Here is a 22,645-nt window from a genome sequence, read left to right on the forward strand (position 1 = left end):
CATAAACCAGTCAAAGAAAGAAATCAAGAAGAGTGCTGAAATTACTGGCAAGCAAACTGTCTTATCTTTATTCTCTGGCTGAATGATCATCAATATCAGAATTTCAGTGGCAACCTCTCCCAAAAGCTCACCTAAAGTTAGATGTAATCATCCCTCTATGATACTAATAATCATCCCTAAATGCTACTAATAATGAAATCCTTAATGTTCTCATTCTCCCTGAGTATTCTACCTGAATGGAGGTTCTTAACCCCTGAGATTTATACAAGCGATATATGATGGTTCTACATTGCCTTACACACCTGTGTGTGTGGGTCAAGGCCTGTATCCATGAGTGTTCAGGACCAGTTTGCCTGTTTGCAGGGAAGAAAATAATTCTGCACTTTAGATCAACTCCAATCTAAACAAAACAGCAGTCAAAAATTTCTCTGGTGTAATATGGGACTTAAATCTAGAACTTTTCAAATAGGTGCCAAGTCACTATATTGACATGAATGTAGTGAGTAATGAGGTGGCTCATAATGAAGTGATATACTGGGATGACTTGGTATTACAGTATAAATCTACACAGTGTAATACCAAAGTGGCCTGAAGAAGCCAGAAAACTCTATTCCACATGGAATCATCCAATAATTAAAACTTTTCTTTCAGCAAATACAAACTACAGTTTGACTTTATCTTCTTGGAAATGAGGCAAAGAATACTTCTTATTGGGTTTCTATAAAAAAATGAGCATGTTACAAGTTTGGCTTTATAAAGTGTCCATAGCATGATCCCTTTAAAATAAAACTTGGAAGTTTATCACCTATGGAAGTAAATTACCAAGGAACTAATAGCAAACAACATTAAAATTATTTTATGGATTGCAGTGTCATATTATAATCTCATAAATATACGACTATAAGTAATACTGGTAAGGATGGCTAACATAAAATAATGCACAAGTATTACTAGTACAAGTAATATAAAATCAATTAATTAAAAAAATTTAGGTGTTCTTTTTTCCTTTGACGAAAAAAGAATAACTATTACACTTGCTCCTCTTTTTGCTTCCATATTAATTTATATGAATAAATTTATATGCTATAAAATAAATGACTAGACTTGGTTGTATCATAAAATTCAAAATAAGTCAGCTTGCAATAGTGTAGAGCAGCGTTTCCCAAATGGTGTTCCATGGAACTCTGGGGTTCTGTGAAGTGAAAGTGCAGTTCTACCAGAAAATGTTAAAATTTTTATTGTGTTTATATCAAATGTGATTTTTTTAAAAAAATTAGTAATAAAGTTGACCTATAATTATAATTTTATTAAGAGTATTATTATTATTACTTTTTATCCATACTTATTTTGGCTTAATTTCTAGCTCTGCATATTATGTAAGAATACTACTGTTTGGGTTCCATGATTTTTAAAGACATGATATGTAATTTATGAAAGAGTTTCATGGCCAAATTAAATTGGGAGATATTGGTGTAGAGAATTGCCTTTAAAAATGTGCCCTCTGGCAATTGGCATTTGAAAAATTATCCTTCCTATTAATTCAATAATTCAGTTAATATAATTCAATCAAAATTTATTATATGAAATAAAAATAAACTTTCATGTTTATATATACTTATGTGTATCATATTTATATTATTTTTAATAATTAATAAAATCAAATAGATTATTACATACCTCTGTGGTTACTTTGAACCATCCATACAGCATCTCTTAATTTTTTTTCATCTCTAGGGTTGCCATAATTGAAATAAACTACAACCTAGAACACAAAATTATTAATTCAAATTACTAAGGTTTACAACTCAAGTGGGTGATAAAATCGTGTCTACTAGCAGTAAACTGGTAAATATTTAGTTTTAAAACCATCGGCAGATTTAAGAGAAAATGTCTAATTAGATGTGGAAGCATTAACTTCTAATGAATTTGAAATGAAATTGTTGTTAACTTCTAATGAATTTGAAATGAAATTGTTGTTAACTTCTAATGAATTTGAAATGAAATTGTTGTTAACTTCTAATGAATTTGAAATTGTTGAATTTGAAAGTGTCTGCAATTCTGCCCAGACACAATAGGAGGGAGTATATGATGAGAGCCTTGTCGATCAATTCTGCTTTGGAGAGATTGTGCAAGGCTCAAGGGGTACAATTTTTTTCAGCCTGGTCTGTGCTTGTTAACAGGAGAGACTGATTCTACAGGGATGGGATACACTTAAAGAGAAAGGGCGCAAGAATATTTGCTGATGCTATCGAGGCAGAGTTAGGTGGGTCGGAAAACTGCTAGCTTGGGGAGATACACGAACTAATAGATTAACAGTAGCTGCTGGCAGAGGTAAAAGTGATTCTTGCACTACTTCTATTTAAATGCAATTGAGCAGCAGCCTGGAAAGCAAGGCAATGGGAATTTGCAGGACTGCTGGGAGTCATAGTGGAACAAGTAAATACATGGGCTGTGTTAGGGTAACTAAGAGTAGAAACAGGTGCATGTATACTTGCATGTACACCAATGCTAGGAGTATAGTTAATAAATTCAATGAGCTTGAAGTGCTAGTCAAGACATCAAAGGCAGATATTGTTGGGATATCAGAGACATGGTGTCACACACAGACATAAGCAGTGCAGAACTGGAATTTGGGGAGTACAATGTGTACAAAAAGGATAGACGGGACAGGAAGGGAGGAGGGGTTATGCTGTTAGTTAAGAAACACATAAAATCTAAGGAAGTGCATCCAATTGATGTGGGTAGACAATGCAATGTTGAGTCTGTTTGGTGTGACATAAGCACTGGGAAAGGAAAAATGAGAGTAGGTGTATGTTATAGGCCTAATGAATCTGATGAGTATAATGAGCAATTGTGCAGAGAAATAGAGTGGGCCAGTAAATTAGAGTGTCTTATAATGGGGGATTTTAATTTCCTAGATATTGACTGGAATCTGTGAGTTGGTCACTCACACACTATGGTGTCACACACTTGAATGGTTTGAGCATGCTCAATGCAGATGGGATTCTTCCTCTTGCTCAGAATAATCACCTGAGAGGGCATAAATTCAAATTGAAGAAAGACAGTTGTAGGATAGATGTGCAGAAATTTGCCTTTAGCCAGCGTGTGGTTGATTGCTGGAATAAACTTCCATCTGTTGTTGTGGAAGTTGATAGCTTAAATAGATTCATGACAGAACTAGACAAACATTTGGAGCGAGTGGATGGATGAAATTAGAAGGTTTTTTTTTTTTTTTTTTTTTGGCTGATGCTATATAAGCTTGCTTTCTTGCATCATGTGCCTTTGCTAAAACTGAAATTAATTTCATTTCCAATAAATAAAATAATGACATTATATTTATTTGTTTGTTTGTTTGTTATTTGGGTTTTAGGAGCATTAGCAACTAAGGCCATATTGCTCCGGGATATGCGGTGGTCATTCCCTGACCTTTCCGCATCCTCCGTATTTGGTGGTGACGGGCTCGAACCCTGGTCTAATCAAGAAGCGTGTGCTACACACTGCTGCTCCTTCCCACCTGGCTACGGAGGCGCCTTATATTTATTTAAAATTTCATTTGTGGGAATATAATGCTTGTAAATGAACATGTATCCTGAAAGCAAGAGTAAACAGAACTGTGGTAAAATGAAGGATTTCAGGCTAGTCAGAGACTATATGCTGCCCTACCACTAATATCTGGACACCTGCATATCTACAAATAATTTTTATTTACAGGAAAATTAATAATCTCCAATGCTAATACCTTTAGCCTTTACATAAAACTAATGGTGAGTGTTTCACAGAGGCTTCTATCCTCTATGAAACACCCACCACTAGTTTTTTGTAAATTTGTGATATTTTCTGCCATTCAGCCTTCAAATTGGCAACTAGTTCAGCTCTATTTTTTGGGCAATCTCTCCTCACATGCACTTAATGAACAATTCAATTCATCCTAGAAGTTCTCTACAGAATTGAGTTCAGGGCTCTGGGCTGGTCAGTCAACTTTTTGATGCTCATGTCCTCAAACCAGTCCATCACAATGCAATGTCACACAAAGCATTGTCTTGCTGGCCGCCTCCATAGCCAGGTGGGCAGGAGCAGCAGTGCGTAGCACACGCTTCTTGATTAGACCGGGGTTCGAGCCTGTGCCCACCAAATACGGAGGATGCGGAAAGGTCAGGGAATGACCACCGCATATCCCCGGAGCAATATAGCCTTAGTTGCTAATGCTCTTAAAAACCAAATAACAACAACAACAACTGTCTTGCTGCCGATCGGGCTAGCCGGGTGGGTAAAGTGTTTGCCTGGCAACCCAAAGGTCACAGGTTTGTATCCCGCCTCAGGCTTGAATCAGAGTACAAAATGCTAAAAAACCTTGAGGTGCAATATGGCCACAGAAGCTGATGCGCCAACAACTACCAAAAAAAAAAAAAAAACTGTCTTGCTGATACAGGTATAGGCCTCCCCCAAGAAAAGCTTAAGTTCTGCAAATTGCAGTGCTTGGGGGGTAGGCACCTGCAAAGTGATCTGATCTGATTGAGATGTATAAGGCCTTGAATGGGGTAAGAAAGCTGAATGCTGATGGGATTCTTCCTCTTGCTAAGATTAAGAACCTGAGGGGGCACAGTTTCAAATCGAGGAAAGACAGTTGTAGAATAGATGTGTGGAAATTTGCCTTTAGCCAGCAGGTAGTTGATTGGTGGAACAGACTTCCATCTTTTGTTGTGGAAGTTGATAGCCTAAATAAATTTAAGGCTGAGCTAGACAGGCATTTGGAATGAATGGAGGGGGGAAATGGGAGGGGTTTTTTTTGCCGATGCTGCATAAGCTTCCTTTCTTGTATCATATGCCTCTACTAATGCTAATAAGCTTGTTTTCTTGCATTGGGATATTAATGGCAGGATAGCATATTAGGGCTGTGGGGTGGGCCACTCCCTGTTCGCCATGATATTAGTTGCAATAGTGGCTGAAATTGGGAGGGAAACTTACAAAAGAGACAGGAAAGGTGGAGAAAAGTAGACATACTTAAAAATAAACTGTAAAGATGAAGGATAACGGAATTAGCCAACCATGATAGAAATGCGAATATTTAGAATTTCCACAGGGCTAATATCTGTTGAAAATTTGCTTAATAACTAACTGATAAATAATCCAGGCTTTGGATTATTTATTTAGTGATGAAATTTTTCTAATTATTATTTTAATTTTTACTTGTATGTATGTAGGTAGCAGTTAGCATCTTTTCTTCATTACTGGTTACAGGTATAACTCTCTCTTCAACAGATCTATAACAGTGTTTTTAATATCATAAAAATCATTAACTCATTACACCACATTTATTTTCAGCATTTAATAATGTCTAATCTATTAACTAATGGCTATTATCTTATTGAATATGTTCTATGTTTTACAATGTCTGTTGTAACTTAATAACTTATTTATAGAAGTGTGGTTATACTATGATTCATATAATTTAAATTATTCTTCATAAATTTTATATGCAAAATACCTTTGCTGGAGTCCCAGGAAGTGAAGCTTTTTCCTTTTCATAATTCATCAGAGTACTATTCAGATTTGTAAAAATAGTGGCATCTTCAACTGATGTTATTTTATCTAGAAATAATATATATAAAAAAAAATTAGCATTGCATTTTCAGCTAAATAAAAATTACTGTTACTCTTGTCGGTTTTATATAGCATCAGCAACTTGGGCAATATTGTGTTAGCACTGTGTGTTCACAGACATATTTCAATACTCTGTAAGCTGAAAAACTCGGAATAGCCCATAGCCAGAAAATTCCTACTTCTGCACACCTGACTACAGCCTATTTAAAGAGGCATCCAGTTTTATATAGGATCCGAACCCGAACTCAGATTTTTCAAAATGAGTTATAAAGGGCAAAACCATTACACTGTTGTGGAAGATTGCAAAAATTATCTTTTTGGAGTTATTTTATTTATAGTCTAGTACAGAAGAGCATATCCTCTCTTTAGTTGTTTATGGTAATCAATATAATTTTTAAAAATTATAAGCAGATTTTATTATGTTTTTACTAAATTTTAGATACTTTATTTACAAGAATTTATGAAAACTGATGAAATGTTTTGCAGAAGAAATAATGATTGTGTTTGTAATTTTTATTTAAAAAAAAAAAACAGATAGATGATTATGAACAGAATCTAGACACTGAGTGAAATGAACATTAAGGTATTTATAACAGAATGAGTATTCTGTGTAATCACCATACCCATATAATCACTGCTAGGCTGGTTATGGTCTTTACGTAGCATATGTCTCGAGATATACAATTTGCATATCTGAATCCATATGCCACCATGAAAAATTAATAGTGTAAAAGTACTTTTCTGTAACTGATACAAAAACAATGAAGTAGTAAATTTTTCTTAACCACTGAAGAGACAGCCTGGGATGTAAAACAAAAACTGCTTCGTTAACCTTTTCACAAGTATATATATAGTATATATACATTTTAAGTGTGTGGGATCTGAAACAGTCATGAAAAATGTGTGAATACACACATTTTTCATGACTGTTTCAAATAAAATGTTAAATAATGTTACAAAGAATGTTAAAGAGCTTCCAGAAAGTGCTGCAATTGCCTGATGTAGCCGAGTGGTCAGGAGTGAGAGTGCAATAACACATGCTCTTTGAGTGGACGGGGGGTTCAAGCCTGTTTAATGTTTGTACTGATGATTTATTGTAAACTTCACTGACCTGGGGCGCCTCCGTAGCCAGGTGGGCAGGAGCAGCAGTGCATAGCACACGCTTCTTGATTAGACCCGGGTTCGAGCCCGTGACCACCAAATACGGAGGATGCGGAAAGGTCAGGGAATGACCACCGCATATCCCCGGAGCAATATGGCCTTAGTTGCTAATGCTCCTAAAAACCAAATAACAAACAAACAAACAATCACTGACCTGGTGGTCGTGCTGGAGTATAAACAAGAACATTTCTAAGTAAATTGTATTTCTAAGTAATTGTAGACACAGCTTATGGATGTTAGCATGAAAATATATTTTAATAATATCACAGGAGGATGAGATCATGTCTGTCAGTCATTATTAACAGATTATTTTGGCTCACGAAAGCTGAAATTCTCTGAAATTCAGTTCCTAAAGTTGATGATATTGAATTAATTGAATTATATATAAATAAATTTAGAAGTAATATTATAAAAAAAGAAAAAATTATGAGTTTTCTTTAATGATTTTTTCATTTTTAAGATTATTTTGTGGGGTTTTTTTGTGATTTTTTAAAAAAATTCTGATTTCATTTTTGAAATAATTTCACTCTAATATTGGGTAAAAACCATGCCAAAATAAAAACAAATTAATATTTAAAAGCTTTTGTTTTAAGAATTTAAAAAATTTTGAAAAATTTTGGAAAAAACTTAGTCCTCAAGGTGCACACAATGCTTATAAACTAGTGAATTCTAATTATTATTATAAATAAATAAATAAATTTTATCTGGTTAAAGAAGTAAAAAATACTTCTTTAACCAGAGACTATTATTTTCCCTGGAATAGATGTTAAGCTGACAGGTCTGTAATTACATCACCTTTTGATCCCCCATTATGAATTGGGGAATCAAATACATTCTCACATCTCAGATCCACAGGGAGTTTGCTTTCTTGCATCATAGGCCACTACTAGTAAGAATAATAATAATAATAATAATAAAGAAGCAGTGGATGTGAAATATATATTATGCATATATTTGTATCTGACCAGAAGTAACATTAGTTTGTTACTTCTGTTCAGACACAGAACATATATAGGGACATCTATTGCTGCTTTTCTAGATAGCAGTGAATAACATAAATACAATATTTTTGGAATTCACAAGAGCTGCTGTTTTCTGAAGAAGTAGTCCTGTAGTGAAATTTTTCTTGCAGGTTCCCTGTCTTTATCTTATTTATCGTGGATGTGGTACTATTATAGATATGAGGGTGTGTCTTCTTGGGCAGGAAGTCATGAATTTGCACTAACAGAGATGAGTTTCACTTTTTGTTGTTTAATTTTATGCTTTTATTTTATTTTGAATATTAATCTGGGTACTCAGGCAGTAAAATCACACCTTGATAAGTATAAACTTAACTGCTGCATTAGTATGCTGTACTAATTTAGTGGTTTAAAAGTATTCTTTTAAATAATTTAAATTAAATTAAAATAATAAACACATTATAGACTATAATATATAAAGATAATAAAGATATTATGAAAATAATTCGAAATAAAGTTAAAAAATACAAGTAAATAAATATAAATAAATAAAAATAAAAATATTATTTTTAACTATAATCAAACTTGGTTATAACAAGCACAGAAATAATTAGATCACAGCTGTAATGAGCAAAAAGCCATAATGATTTTAATTTAGCATTAGTAGAGGCATATGATGCAAAAAAGCAAGCTTATGCAGCATCAGCCAAAAAAAAAAAAACACTCCCATTTCACCCCTCCATTCGTTCAAAATACCTGTCCAGCTGAGCCTTAAATTTATTTAGGCTATCAACTTCCACAAGGGATGGAAGTCTGTTCCGCCAACCAACTACCCGCTGGCTAAAGGCAAATTTCCGCACATCTATCCTACATCTGTCTTTCCTCAATTTGAATTTGTGCCCTCTCAGGTGATTATTCTGAGCAAGAGGAAGAATCCCATCGGCATTGAGCATGCTCAAACCATTCAAGGCTTTGTACACCTCTATCAGATCACCTCGCTGGTGCCTAGTCTCCAGACACTGTAATTCACAAAACTTAAGCCTTTCTTCGTAAGAGCACCCCTTTGTTCCATTCACTAATCTTGTTGCCCTTCTCTGTACTCGTTCCAGCAGCTCTACATCCTTCTTGAAATGAGGCCTCCAGGCCTGTATACAGTACTCTAGGTGTGGCCTGACCATTGCCTTATACAAGGGAATAATCACCTCCTTATCCCTGCTAGAAAAATTCCTATATATCATTGACAATACACCATGAGCTACTCTTGCAGCCCGTCTGCACTGCTCAGAAAACTTCATGTCTGCCTGCACAATTACCCCCAGGTCCCTTTCATTCTCTACCACTGTCAGTGTAGTACCACAGAGTTGATACGTTGCTCTGGGGTTGCTGTTTCCCATATGTAGTACTTTACATTTGTCAATGTTAAACTTTATTTGCCACCTCTCAGCCCATCTGCTCAACCTTTCCAGATCCTGTTGCAGCAGCATAGTGTCAGTAGTGTCCTTGACAACCCTGCCAACCTTCGTATCGTCTGCAAACTTGGACATTAAGCTTGATATACCATCATCAATATCATTTATAAATACAGAAAACAATAAAGGACCCAATACTGAACCCTGAGGGACTCCACTAATAACATTAGTCCACGATGAGCAGTGTCCATTGATTACCACTCTCTGTCTTCTCCCCAATTGCCTCCAATGCCACACTGCTCCAATTTGTGCAGCAGTCTTCCATGTGCAACAGTATCAAAAGCCTTTCTAAGATCCAAGTATATAATATCAAAGTTATTCCCTGCATCCAGTTCTTTTGTGACTGCATCATAGTATCCAATCAAATTGGTCAGGCAAGACTTCCCCTTAACAAAACCATGCTGTGTCCAAGCTATAACTGAAGTCTTGTCTAGATGATCCTGCAGTGCTTCTGTAACCAGTGCCTCCATTAAACTGGCTCCTCCATTAGGGGCCAGTTTATGATCTAACCTTGTCCTTTTGGGGCTGAGGGCTATAGAATAGTGCATGGCATTCTGCTTGTAATTTCTATGGTCGCATTACCCTATTTACAGATTTGTGTTGTATTGGCTAAACCATAATTTTATTTCGGGTATTCTAAGAATTTTGGAAACAATAATTGTTTGTGTGTAGATCACTTTACTGTTATTTTAAACTAAATTCGGTTAGAAATGAACCCTTCCTTTGGAAACATGTCTACTAACAAAAGAAAGTGCCTTTTGATTTGCAAAAAAAGTCAAAATTATTTATGAGTTGGAAAGTGGCGCAAAAAATGTTGAAGTGTGTGAAAAGTTTTCTTTGTCCTCTTAAACAGTATTGACATTGTGGAAGAATAAGCATGTTTACCTATCGGCATTGGAAAAGAACATAGCCGAAAAAAAAATTTTAGAAAGTGCAAGATGTTATGATGAATTTAGAGTCATGATGAATTTAGATATTATGATTATATGATGAATTTAGAGAATGCATGACAATATGATGACAAGTGAATCAAAATCAGTGCTGATAATCCCAAGCTCAAGGTGCAATGGACACATTAGTCAATTGTTTTGAAAGAACTGAGGCAAATAATGAGACTTTTAACACGTTGAGTGTTTTAAGGAGAAACTTGAGAAATATCAAAGTGAAATCTTTAAAACAAACATCAATTTTAAGATTCATAAATAAAAAGACTACCTGAAATCGTGTTTATTATTAATTAGTATTGTTTTTAATTACGGAGAAATAAATTGTGTTTGGTATTAAGTGCATTGTAGTTTATACAAGCATATTAATACAAATAATATGTGGGTATATACTTATATTATTTTTTTTTCTCTAATATTTCTTTTGTTTTTTGAATCTATCTTTTATCAAGTTACTGAGAATTAAAAAAAATAGGAGGTAGATTTAACTCATCACATATAGTGAGTAATAATAATAACAAGGAAATTTTGTCAGTCCCTTGATGCTCATTATAACCATGTTTGACTGCATTTCATTTCTCTTCAATGTACTAAAAGTGTGGTCTTATATGAAATTTTTCAAATAACTGGAAAGTTATTTTTTTTTTTAATTTTTCAAATTATTAATAAAAAATTTAACAGATACTCACCTGGGTTATTCCAAGAAACCAAGCACTCAGGGCAACCTCCAGAGGTAACATTGTATGCAGTTCTATCTAATTCTTGCCTCAAGTTTGATTGTGTATTGAAAAATATGCTGATACTGCTGCCATCTATTCTAATATCCATCTTACTAGAAAGATTACTGGAAGAAAGAGAAATATAATCAATCGGTGGCTCCACCACCTCATCATTAGCATTAGCATTAGTAGAGGCATATGATGCAAGAAAGCAAGCTTATGCAGCATATTACAACAACAGAGCAGGATATGAATATAGGATGCAATAGAGGATGGTGTATGGATCCCACTTTAAAAATCTCTCGAATCTGTCATTACTTTTACCTTTTGTCATTTTTATATAGTTTTATAGCTTTTAAATTATGCAATTATATTAAAGTAACATTTATACTGTGTGGTTTTTGTAAACTTTTGTGTAGTTTTTGTAATGCCTCCTAGAGCATTACAAGAGGTTTAGTTCAGCTGGCCTGTGAAAACCATTTTAAAACTGTAAACCTTTGAAATGTAAAGAATGTTGGATCTCGCTATAATGACCTCTGGTAACCTCAAAAGAGATGACACACTGTATGACAGATGTTGTTATTGTTATTTGTTTTTTAGGAGCATTAGCAACTAAGGCCATATTGCTCCAGGGATATGCGGTGGTCATTCCCTGACCTTTCCGCATCCTCCGTATTTGGTGGACATGGGCTCGAACTCCGGTGTAATCAAGAAGCGTGTGCTACGCACTGCTGCTCCTGCCCACCTGGCTACGGAGGCGCCTATGACAGATGGGAGAAAGAGAGAGGGTGCGAAATTGACTAGACCTTGCTTTACTCTAGAGGTCAGAGGTATTGCACCCATGATCAGAGTCACCTACCACCTAGTATTGCCTAGCATTGCAGAGGCTTGAGCATTCCTCTGTGGGGTGCAGATGCCACAGTGCAATCCCTTATGTTTCTTCACAACAATATATGAGCCACCATTGTATTTTTTAACCTAGCACAAAGGGTGCAAAAATACTAATGTCTGTTAATAATGGTTCTATAAACATGAAGGTGCAAGCAGAGGATTATGCTGTTGCATAATAACAAGCCAATGCAAAAATTTTCCATACTCAACTAACTAGAATGACTTGAATATAAAATAAATTTGAATTATGGGAGACAAGGTTTTGAGTTGATTGCAGGAAGTTTTCTTTTAGCCAATGAGTTGTTGATTACTGGAATAAGTTGCCCTCCACAGATGGGTTGAGGCTGGCAGTTGGAGAGAGTCCTGATCAGCTGGATAGGTACCTGCATGAGGAGGGAATCAAACAGACAGTTAATTTTATTTATTAATTATTATTATTTGATTTTTTTTTTCTGGTGCAGTAAAAGCCCTGAGCCTCCACATACCATATAGCTAACAGAGTAGAGCTTCAGTTATCTGGAATAATTAATGTCAGACCTCTTCCGGATAGCCAAAATTTCTGGATAATCGAACGTAAGGTAAGATTAAATAAATTCTGTTAGATTGTATTAAGATAAAAGAAAAAGACTTTAAATATTGTGTAAAAAATGAATTTGTTTAATTAAAAAATAATAATAATAACTTATACATAAAAATTAGCATATTTACATATGTATTTTTATTCGGATAGGTATATTACAAAAATTTTATCTGGAAAAAAATCTAAAATAATTTTTTAAAATAATGTTTGATCATTTTTTGTGACCTGTTTTTGTTTTTTTGCTACTAAATCTCTGAAGTTCCTTAACAATATCAATTTGATTATATCACATTCTTCCAGCCCATTTCAGTGCTGTTTATTTTCATTGACATTTTGTTGTAAAAAAAATGAGAAAAATAATAAATCGCACAGTTCAGGCTGATATTATTCTTACAGAATCTGGAGCTAAACTAAACATAATACGAAATGAGGATAAAAAAATATGCCATGGAAAACCGCCATGGAAGCAAATGACTAAATTCTATCATTCATGGTTTCCTAATCCAACATTTCACCAGATATACGAAATAAAAAAAAAACAGACAGAAATACTTTCAAACATAATAAACACTTGTCTAAAATACTACCATTAATAAAAAAAATTTATTAAAAATAAGCTTTTCAAATTATTCCAGATAACCAATGTTCTATCAGCTGCATCATCATTTTGAACTTTTCAGTACCAGATTTAACTATCGTCACTGGGAAAATCTTCATAATAAAATGAACATTGACATAGGAAAATAAATAAGGTAGGATTTACATAGATGATTGTATAATACAAAATGTAAATTAACTAAATAATAAAATTTTAAGGTGACATCATTAGCAACAGTTAATCAATAAATTTATTATACTTACCAAAGAAATTAAAATTATATATACTTTCTTAAAACAATTTTTGTTACTTTTAAAAGACATTTTTCTCAAGAAATATGTTACATACCCTACTGTATACTTCTGGTTGCCAAAAATATCTTCATTATTATTATCACGACTGCTGCGCACATCCAAAACAACAAAAAGATCAGTAGGAGTTTCACATTTAGGAGCTAAAAGAAATTTATTAATTTCAATCAAAACAATTTATATCTGATAACATTTTGCAATTTTTAAAAAATTTATTTAAAGCAGTGTTTCTCAATTGGTGTGATTCAGATTAGGGCTGGCCCACAAGCATGTTTAAACAGGTTCTGTCAAACAAGGCCCTGTGCTCAAATGGTCTAAATAATTATATCATCCACATCTTTTCCACATTTCTATCAGTGAACCTACTGCGGTCTTACCACCTTATCATCACTCCAAGAGTGCTTGTGCAAGTCGACTTGAAAATTGCTAGCAGTAGAGTGTATACTTCATTCTCAATATGTATATTCCATTTTATACTGAACATAGGACATTATTTAAAAATGTAATTTTTAAGTTATACTTACTTTCAATAATATCTGTATTGTTTGTGCGACGTGTGTGATTATCGGTTCCTATTATTATTTATTTATTGATGTTCCTCATTTTTATGAGATGACTGCAATTGTTAAACAATATTGTTTATTAATGTATTAAATATTATTCGTATTTAAAATTTTTGTTCAGTATAATACAAAATTATTTAATTATTTCTAAGTTACTGTAAAATTTAAAAAATAAAAAATTAAAAAAGTCACTACTACAAAAACACCCCATATAAGTTTTGCACAGGACCCCCAGGGCTCCCGCAAGTAATTCTTGAACAGGAAACGCACAAATTTTGGAGCCAGCCCTGATTCAGATCCATCCCAAAAGACAGGAATGAGAGGTCATGGAGGGCATATGAAATATTGCAACTTTACTTCAAGAAATAAACTATTCAAACACTTTAAACACCACAATAAATAATTTTAATAAATGAGCATCATGTTACAAACCCTTTACCAGGTTCTTGTTTACATGTACCCAGGGCCGCTGCAAGTGTCACTTACGTGTGGCAGTTCAGGAGGGCACCAAAAAAATTTGACATATACAAGTCGGACCTCTGTTTAACGAACTTCTTTATAGAGAAATTTGATATTTGCGATTTTTTTAATTCCTGTGGGTAATTACATTTATAATAGTTTCAGTAGAATGAAGAAAATTTCCATATAACGAATGAATTACGAGAGACTTTACTGGGAATGCATTGTTTGCACCTGTTGAGTTAATTGAGACTATTGAGGCAATTAGTGCTGCTGCTAAGCACGAATTAAGTGCCAAAGGGATTATCATTCTGCAACTTAGAGTTACTCTTAAAACCTATTCAACTGGTCATCTGATTGGTTTTATACAATCAGTGTGACTTCCATCGTTTACTCGATGGACGTATTCAACACGACAGGCAAATAATTCATTTGAAATAAATAAAGCACATGAAATTGCAGGCACATTAATTTGCTTATCCCAATCTGTGTTTCATATTTATATTTTGCAGTTATAAAATCTTCTTTTTCTTCAAATTCTCTGCCCTCAGGCAGGTTCAGGGCCTGCCTTGATGCATACTTCTTTACCTTGTGCTATACTTTTAATTCCTGCATAATTTCCTCTTACCATCCAATCCATCATTGCAATTCTCCTTCTCCCAACGGTTCTCTTCCCACACCTCAATCCCTTTCCTCAGCATGCTTTCTCTTCTCAATACATGTCATATAAAATTATTTTGTCTCCTTCTCAATTCTTTACAAACATTCTCTCTTCTACTTTCCGCAAAACGCTCTGTCCATCCATTTCACCCTTTCCATTCCCTTCCACACCCACATTTCGAAAGTTTCTAGGCATTTAATCTCCTCTTTCCCAGTGTCCATGTCTCGGAGCTAGGGTTTACAATATCGGTCAAAATCTTAATACCGGTATTTCAATATTTTTTAATTTATGAAACCGGGATACCGGTATTCCAAAAACAAACATTTTTATCAATAAATTTTGATGGCAATTAGGTGCAATAAAGTAAGGAAAAAACAAGTACTGTAATTACTTGAATTCATGTTTTAAATAAACTTTTATTGCAATAATAAATATTCTAAAAAAAATTATTAAAAATACAGTCATTGTAATAACAAAAAATATATATCGATACTGCAAAGTTTAGTTATGTTTATGCATCCATACTACCTGTCCGAATAAAGTGAGCTCTTAAGAAACATAAGCATATAGCGTTATCATTTAAACTGGATCTAATTTTGGTACATATTTGATTAGTGGCATAAAACGTCCTTTCGGATTCTATGCTGGATGGCACTATTGTACTGAGATAGTCATAGACAATCTCAGTTTGTATATTCTAGGCTTTGAACTTTTTTAGAAGTAATATTTAAAAAGTATTTCATTAATTTCCCACTCAAGTTGTACTTTTAAAATCTCATTAGACTCAGGCAATTTCTTATTTTGGAAGGAATTTGCAGAACACTGATGTTCTGTCCCATGTTGGTCTTCCAAGTTTGAATTCTGTTCATCATTTTCTGAAGGAGAAAGATGTTTTATTAAGTGAAATATAATTTTCACTACAGTATCTTTATGAGTCTGGCAGAGAGCAAAGAGTTGGGATAAGGAATAAAGAAGAGAGCAAAGAGTCAGGATAAGGAATAAAGAAGGGTGCAAAGAGTGCAGTTAAGGAATTCTCCACATATATAAATGCATTGAGTAAAAAAACATATGTGGAGGTCCAAAGTCTCAAAACTTTATTAGACAGTTGGACAGACAACTTGAGTAGTCAAAACCCGCTAATTTATTAGCGGGTCTCGACTACTCAAGTTGTCTGTCCAATTATATAAATGCAAAGAAGAGAAGGACAAATCAGATCAGACCCATATTCAATTGCATGGGATAGTATTAGATACCCCCCAACTGATGTTGCAGATGAACTCAACAGTTACTTTGCATCAATATTTACAAATAAAAACCCTTTATGTCAATGGGAACATATGGGAGTGAAGTAGAAAAATATGTAATTAATGATATTGAAATTTCACATGATTATTTATCAAAAAAAAAGCTTTCACACCTACAAGCGAGTGAGGCTCCTGGGTTGATGGCATATACCCTATAATTTTAAGAGAGATGAAAAGTGAGTGTATTACACCACTAAGGCTAATTATGAGAGCATCATTGGACTCAGGAGAGATTCCATTGGACTGGAAAAGTGCCAATGTATTGCCAATACATAAGGGTGGTTCTAAGATTGTAGTGGGAAATTACTGACTGGTCAGTCTAACTTCAGTAGTAGGGAAAATCATGGAGGCAATGATCAAGGGTGGAATTCAGGATCATTTAGATAGAAATGGAATTCTGAGGATACGAAGCATGGTTTTGTAAAGGGACAATCGTGTTTAACTAATCTTCTTAGCTATTTTGACAGGGTCACTCATGAACAAGATTTTGGGAATAATTTAGACATTGTTTATTTAGATTTCAGCAAAGCATTTGACTCAGTCCCAGATGAGCAGCTACTTTATAAGCTGGGACAGGTTCGAATCACAGGGAAAATCCTTAGATGGATAGCAGGATGGCATGAGGGCACCAAGCAGAGGATTGTGATAAATGGTTATTCCTCAGATTGGGTTAATGTAAGAAGTGGGGTTCCCCAAGGATCATTATTGGGACCACTGTTGTTTTTGATTATCTTAAATGATATCCATGAACGGATGGAGAGCATGATGTCTAAACTTGCAGGTGATGTAAAGATCGGTAGAGTAGTTAATGATCACTGCCAAGCAGAGCTTCTTCAGAGTGACCTAGATAGACTTCCAGATGGTCAGAAAAGTGGCAGCTATGCTTTAATTCAGAAAAATGCAAGGTCTTATACCTCAGGAATAGCAACCCCAAAATAACTTTTACACTTAATGAAGTTGAACTAAAGTCAGCACTGGAGAAAAGGGACTTGGGAGTTATGATATGGTCAGACATGAAGTTCTCCGAGAATTGTGAACAGGTTGAATGAGGTTGACAACATTTTCATGGTTATAAATGATTCTCGAACTAGGGGCCATAAATTGAAGTTAGCATTAGCAGAGGCATATGATGCAAGAAAGCAAGCTTATGCAGCATCAGCCAAAAAAAAAAAAAAAAAAAAAAAAAAAACCGCCAATTTCACAACTCTGTTCATTCCAAATACCTGTCCAGCTGAGCCTTAAATTTATTTAGGCTATCAACTTCCACAACAAGGGATGGAAGTCTGTTCCACCAATCAACTACCCGCTGGCTAAAGGCAAATTTCTGCACATCTATCCTACATCTGTCTTTCCTCAATTTGAATTTATGCCCTCTCAGGTGATTATTCTGAGCAAGAGGCTGAATCCCATCAGCATTGAGCATGCTCAAACTATTCAAGGCTTTATACACCTCTAACAGATCACCTCGCTGGTGCCTAGTCTACAGACACTGTAATTTGCAAACCTTAAGCCTTTAGTCATAAGAGCAACCCTTTGTTCCATTCACTAATCTTGTTGTCCTTCTCTGTACTCGTTCCAGCAGCTCTACATCCACCAGACCTGTATACAGTACTCGAGGTGTGGCCTGACCATTGCCTTATACAAGGGAATAATCACCTCCTTATCCCTGCTAGAAAAATTCCTGTACATCATTGATGTATATCAATGATGTATTGATGTAGTTCAATGATGTATATCATTAAACACCATGAGCTACTCTTGCAGTCCATCTGCACTGCTCAGAGAACTTCATGTCTGCCTGCACAATTACTCTCAGGTCTTTTTCATTCTCCACCACTGTCAGTGTAGTACCACAGAGTTGATAGGTTGCTCTGCGGTTGCTGTTTCCCATATGTAGTACTTTACATTTGTCAATGTTAAACTTCATTCGCCACCTTTCAGCCCATCTGCTCAACCTTTCCAGATTCTGTTTCAGCAGCATAGTGTCAGTAGTGTCCTTAACAACCCTGCCAGCCTTTGTATCATCTGCAAACTTGGACATTAAGCTTGATATACCATCATCAATATTATTTATAAATACAGAAAACAATAATGGACACAACACTGAATCCTGAGGGACTCCACTAATAACATTAGTCCATGATGAGCAGTGTCCATTGATTACCACTCTCTGTCTTCTCCCCCTCAACCACCCCTTTATCCATAGCAGCAGTTTGCCTCCAATGCCACACTGCTCCAATTTGTTCAGCAGTCTTCCATGTGCAACAATATCAAAAGCCTTTCTAAGATCCAAGTATATAATATCAAAGTTATTCCCTGCATCCAGTTCTTTTGTGACTGCATCATAGTATCCAATCAAATTGGTCAGGCAAGACTTCCCCTTAACAAAACCATGCCGTGTCCAAGCTATAACTGAAGTCTTGTCTAGATGATCCTGCAGTGCTTCTTTAACCAGTGCCTCCATTAATTTTCCTGGAACAGAACTTAAACTCACAGGTCTATAATTACTTGTGTCAGCCTTTGATCCTCCTTTGTGAATTGGGGTCACATTTGCACATCTCCAGTCTATGGGTACCTCCCCTGAGTCCAAGGAACCTCTCATAATTATGGCTAAGGGTTTGCTTACTTCCTTTGCTGCCTCCTTTAATATAACTGGATAGATCCCATCCACCCCAGGTGCCTTTCTTGTGTTTATCTTCAACAATTTCTCCTCCACTTTACTCTCAGTCATTACAAGATTATCTAGCTTACTGCCAGAGTTGAATACACCTCTGGCATTCCCCTCACTGAATAACTCCTCATGCGTGAATGGTGATGCAAAATATTCATTCAGTTTGTTAGCTAACTGAGCAGGATCATTAACAGTTGAACCATCGATATCAAGTGGACCAATCTGATTCATCCCCTTCCTTCTAGAGTTAACCTAAGTAAAGAACTCTTTGCATCCCTTGCCAAAGATTTCTCTTAATAATCTGTCTTAGCCTGCCTAACCTCCTTTGTAACTTGGTTACCGATAAACTTATATATGAGGGGGGATAAGTTTAGACTGGATTACAGGAAGTTTTATTTTAGCCAGTGAGTTAGAAATTACTGGAATAAGTTACCTACATAAGTGGTTGGGAAAATTCAAAGGTCAGCTGAATGGAAGGAGGGCTATGCATAGGTTGTCTATTTGATTTTCTTTTATTTTTTATTTCATTTTATTATAATTTTACTCTTTTTATTTCCTGGTGCAACATAAGCCTTAGGCTTCCTTGCACCATATGGCCATTACTAATACTAAATAATTTGCTGTTGTATTGTGTCCCGCTTTGCAAATACTGAAGAACCTCTAATAAATTTGTATGCTTCTGTGAAGTATGGGAGTTTCAATGCTGTATGCAATTCTCTAGCTGTTTCAGAATTTTGATTGCCAAGAGTTTTCATCAAAATTTTATGGCAGCATCTGCAGTTAAAAAGATTTGCTTCTTTGCGGCATAGTGCATTTACTGCTAACTTTCTAGGTATTAATGTAGATATAGCTGTAGATAATAAATTAAATTCTCCTTACAGAAATAAATACTTGAATCTAAATAAATTATAGCTTTCTGCATACAATATCTCAACTAAAAAAAACTTTCAAGCATGGACAATAAACTGTTCCAATGAATGGAATCTAATTGCATGACAAATTATTTGCCAAATCCTGCTGCAGTATACTTATATATCTATCATTTTTGTTGGTGGTTATAAAATCATAAAATCACATAAAGATGATTTTATAACCTTTATGTGATTAAATCAGAAACAATTATTTTTTATATTAGTACAGAAAAACTGGTATTTTTGCATCAATACCGGTATTTGAATACCAGAAAAAAAATGACCAGGATCTCGGTATTGTAAGCCCTACTCAGAGCCATATAGTAAAACAGTCCATATTAATGTTTTCATCATTTGCTTTCTTAATTCCTCCTTGAAATTTCTTCTCAATAGTTCTTTTCTATTACTAAATGCTTCTTTCCCATTATAATTCTTGTTTTTATTTCTTCAAAGCTTTTCCCAATTTCTGTCATTATGCTTCCCAAGTATCTGTATCTGTCGACCTGTTCTAATATTATTCCAATGTTGTATTGATTCTTCTTCTTCGCCACTTTGAAATTAATATTACCTTGGTTTTATTGCTGTTAACGTTCATAATTTACTCTTTTATTGTGCTGTTCAAGATGTCCAAGGTGCTCTGTAATTCTTCATTATTAGCAATCAATATCTAGTCATCTGCAAATCTTATTGTCTTTATCTTCCCCCTTCCTACTTTTACACCTCCTTTCTGCTCTTCTTTGAATTCTTTCATCAGTGCTTCTGTGTATGAATCAGTGGGCCTTGATATCTGTTATTGTTTCCTTAAAAGTGTGATGGATAACAAAGTTACAGATATGGAACAATAGACACATGTTACAATGATGATTTGTTCTAGTAAAATTATAAAATTGAGCACTAAATTTTCTGATAAATAAACAACAATAAATTTTTAATTTTTCTGATAACTAAATGTCAATAAGTTTTTCATTTTTATAATAAATAAAAACAACTGAAGAATTTTATTAATTTAAACATACATTGTGCATATCAATATACAATGGACCACCAGACAGGAGTGCAGTCATACTGCAGTCACAGCATATATTTGTGAAAGGATGTTCTTGTCTGACCAACCTGATTCGATATTATGATGCAATAACAAATTAACTGGATGTAAAAAATAATTTTGACATCATATACTTAGATTTCAGAAAAGCTTTTGACAATGTTGCACATAAAAGGCTACAGTACAAATTGAAGCAGTGTGGCATTAGGGGCAAGCTACTGCTATGAATAAAGAGATGGTTGGGTGGGATAAGATAGAGTGGTTATCAATGGGTACTGCTTGTCTTGGACTACTGTTATTAGTGGAATTCAATGCTTGACCCATTTTTTTAATATTTATTAATAACATTGATGAAGGCTAAGATGCATTTAGGGCTAAAGCCTCAAGCTGCGAGCAAATTTAGACTATGTAATAATTAAGTGCAATAGCATCATTAATACACAGCCTGAATAAACAGAATATTTGTAAGGCGGCATCTTTTTAAGTTATATCATCGTTTTAAGTTATATCTCCTGTTATCATATGTTAACAAGTTCATATGAACGGCCTCCGTAGCCGAGTGGGCAGGAGCGGGAGTGCAGTAGCACACGCTCTTTGAGTAGACCGGGGTTCAAGCCCCTGCCTGCTGAATACGGTCGATATGCCAACCCGCACTGGACCAGCGTGGCAGATTATGGTCCATTTCTCTCAGCATGAATTGTTGAGGAGGCTTCCACCCTGCAGTGGGTTGATAATGGCTGCACTTTACTTTTTTTTTTTTTTTTTTATATCATCGTTTCAAGTTATATCTCAGATAAGTACCACCACCCATGGGTGGTGGTACCTATCTGAGAATAAGAAACATTAGTCTTCTCCTTAGGTGAAGCGTTACTTATTTGAAGTAGTGCAATATCATGGCAACTCATTGTGAAAGTATTCACAATATGAGACATAACTTAAAACAATGCCACCTTACAAATATTCTGTTTATTCAGAAATGGCTGTGTATTAATGATGCCATTGATGAAGGCTTAATGTCTAAGTTTGCAGATGATATAAAGGTTGGTAGGGTAGTTAATTCCAGTAGTTAGGGTACACTAGTGCAACAAGATCTAAAAACATTTGGCACATGGGCTGAGAAATGGCAGTTGAGATTCAATATTGACAAGTGCAAGATTCTGCATATGGGTAGCAGTAACTCCAGATTAATGTACCAACTGTGTGGTAGTACATTCAGAGCAATGGAAAATGAAAATGATCTAGGGGTTATTGTGCAGTCAGATATGAGGTTCTCTGATGCAGACAGGCTGCCAGGAAAGCTCATGGAATTTTGTTAATGATATACAGGAACTTTGCTAGCAGAGATAAGGACATGATTATCCCAGTGTACAAGGCAATGGTTAGGCTATATCTTGAATACTGCATACAGGTCTGGAGGCCTCATTTTAGGAAGGATGTAGAGTTACTGGAATAGGTGTAGAGAAGGACAACAAGATTGGTGAAGGGAGGAAACAAATGTGTGGTCTTCCCAAAAAGGCTTCAGTCCTGCAAATTACAGCATCTGGAGAATAGGCACCTGCAAGCTGATCTGATGAGATGTTTAAGAATTGGAATGGACTGAGCAAGCTCGATGCTGATGGTATTCTTCCTCTTACTCAGACTATACATGAGGGGGCATAAATTCAAATTCAAATTGAGGAAGGATGGCTGCAGGATAGATGTGCATAGATGTGCAGAGGCTTGTGTGTCTTCAGCCAGCAGATAGTTAACTGTTGGAACAAACTTCCATCAGTTGTTGGAAGTGGGCTGTTTGAATAGA

At 35.0% G+C, this 22,645-nt stretch overlaps 1 protein-coding gene across 1 annotated transcript in view; it reads right to left on the minus strand.

Moving 5' to 3' along the window:
* Window positions 1-22,645, minus strand: part of LOC150091954 (uncharacterized) — a 103,958-nt gene that overhangs the window by 42,967 nt on the left and 38,346 nt on the right. The window contains exons 6-9 of the mRNA XM_090370434.1: window positions 13,271-13,376; window positions 10,824-10,978; window positions 5,486-5,589; window positions 1,678-1,762 (exon numbers count right to left, since the gene is read on the minus strand). Of these exons, the coding sequence (XP_090226560.1) occupies window positions 1,678-1,762; window positions 5,486-5,589; window positions 10,824-10,978; window positions 13,271-13,376 (450 nt within the window). The remainder of the gene's footprint in view (window positions 1-1,677; window positions 1,763-5,485; window positions 5,590-10,823; window positions 10,979-13,270; window positions 13,377-22,645) is intronic.

The sequence above is a fragment of the Mastigoproctus giganteus genome, chromosome 1 (genome assembly GCF_048544385.1).
Source record: "Mastigoproctus giganteus isolate SK-2022 chromosome 1, ASM4854438v1, whole genome shotgun sequence".
Classification (NCBI taxonomy): Eukaryota; Metazoa; Arthropoda; class Arachnida; order Uropygi; family Thelyphonidae; genus Mastigoproctus; species Mastigoproctus giganteus.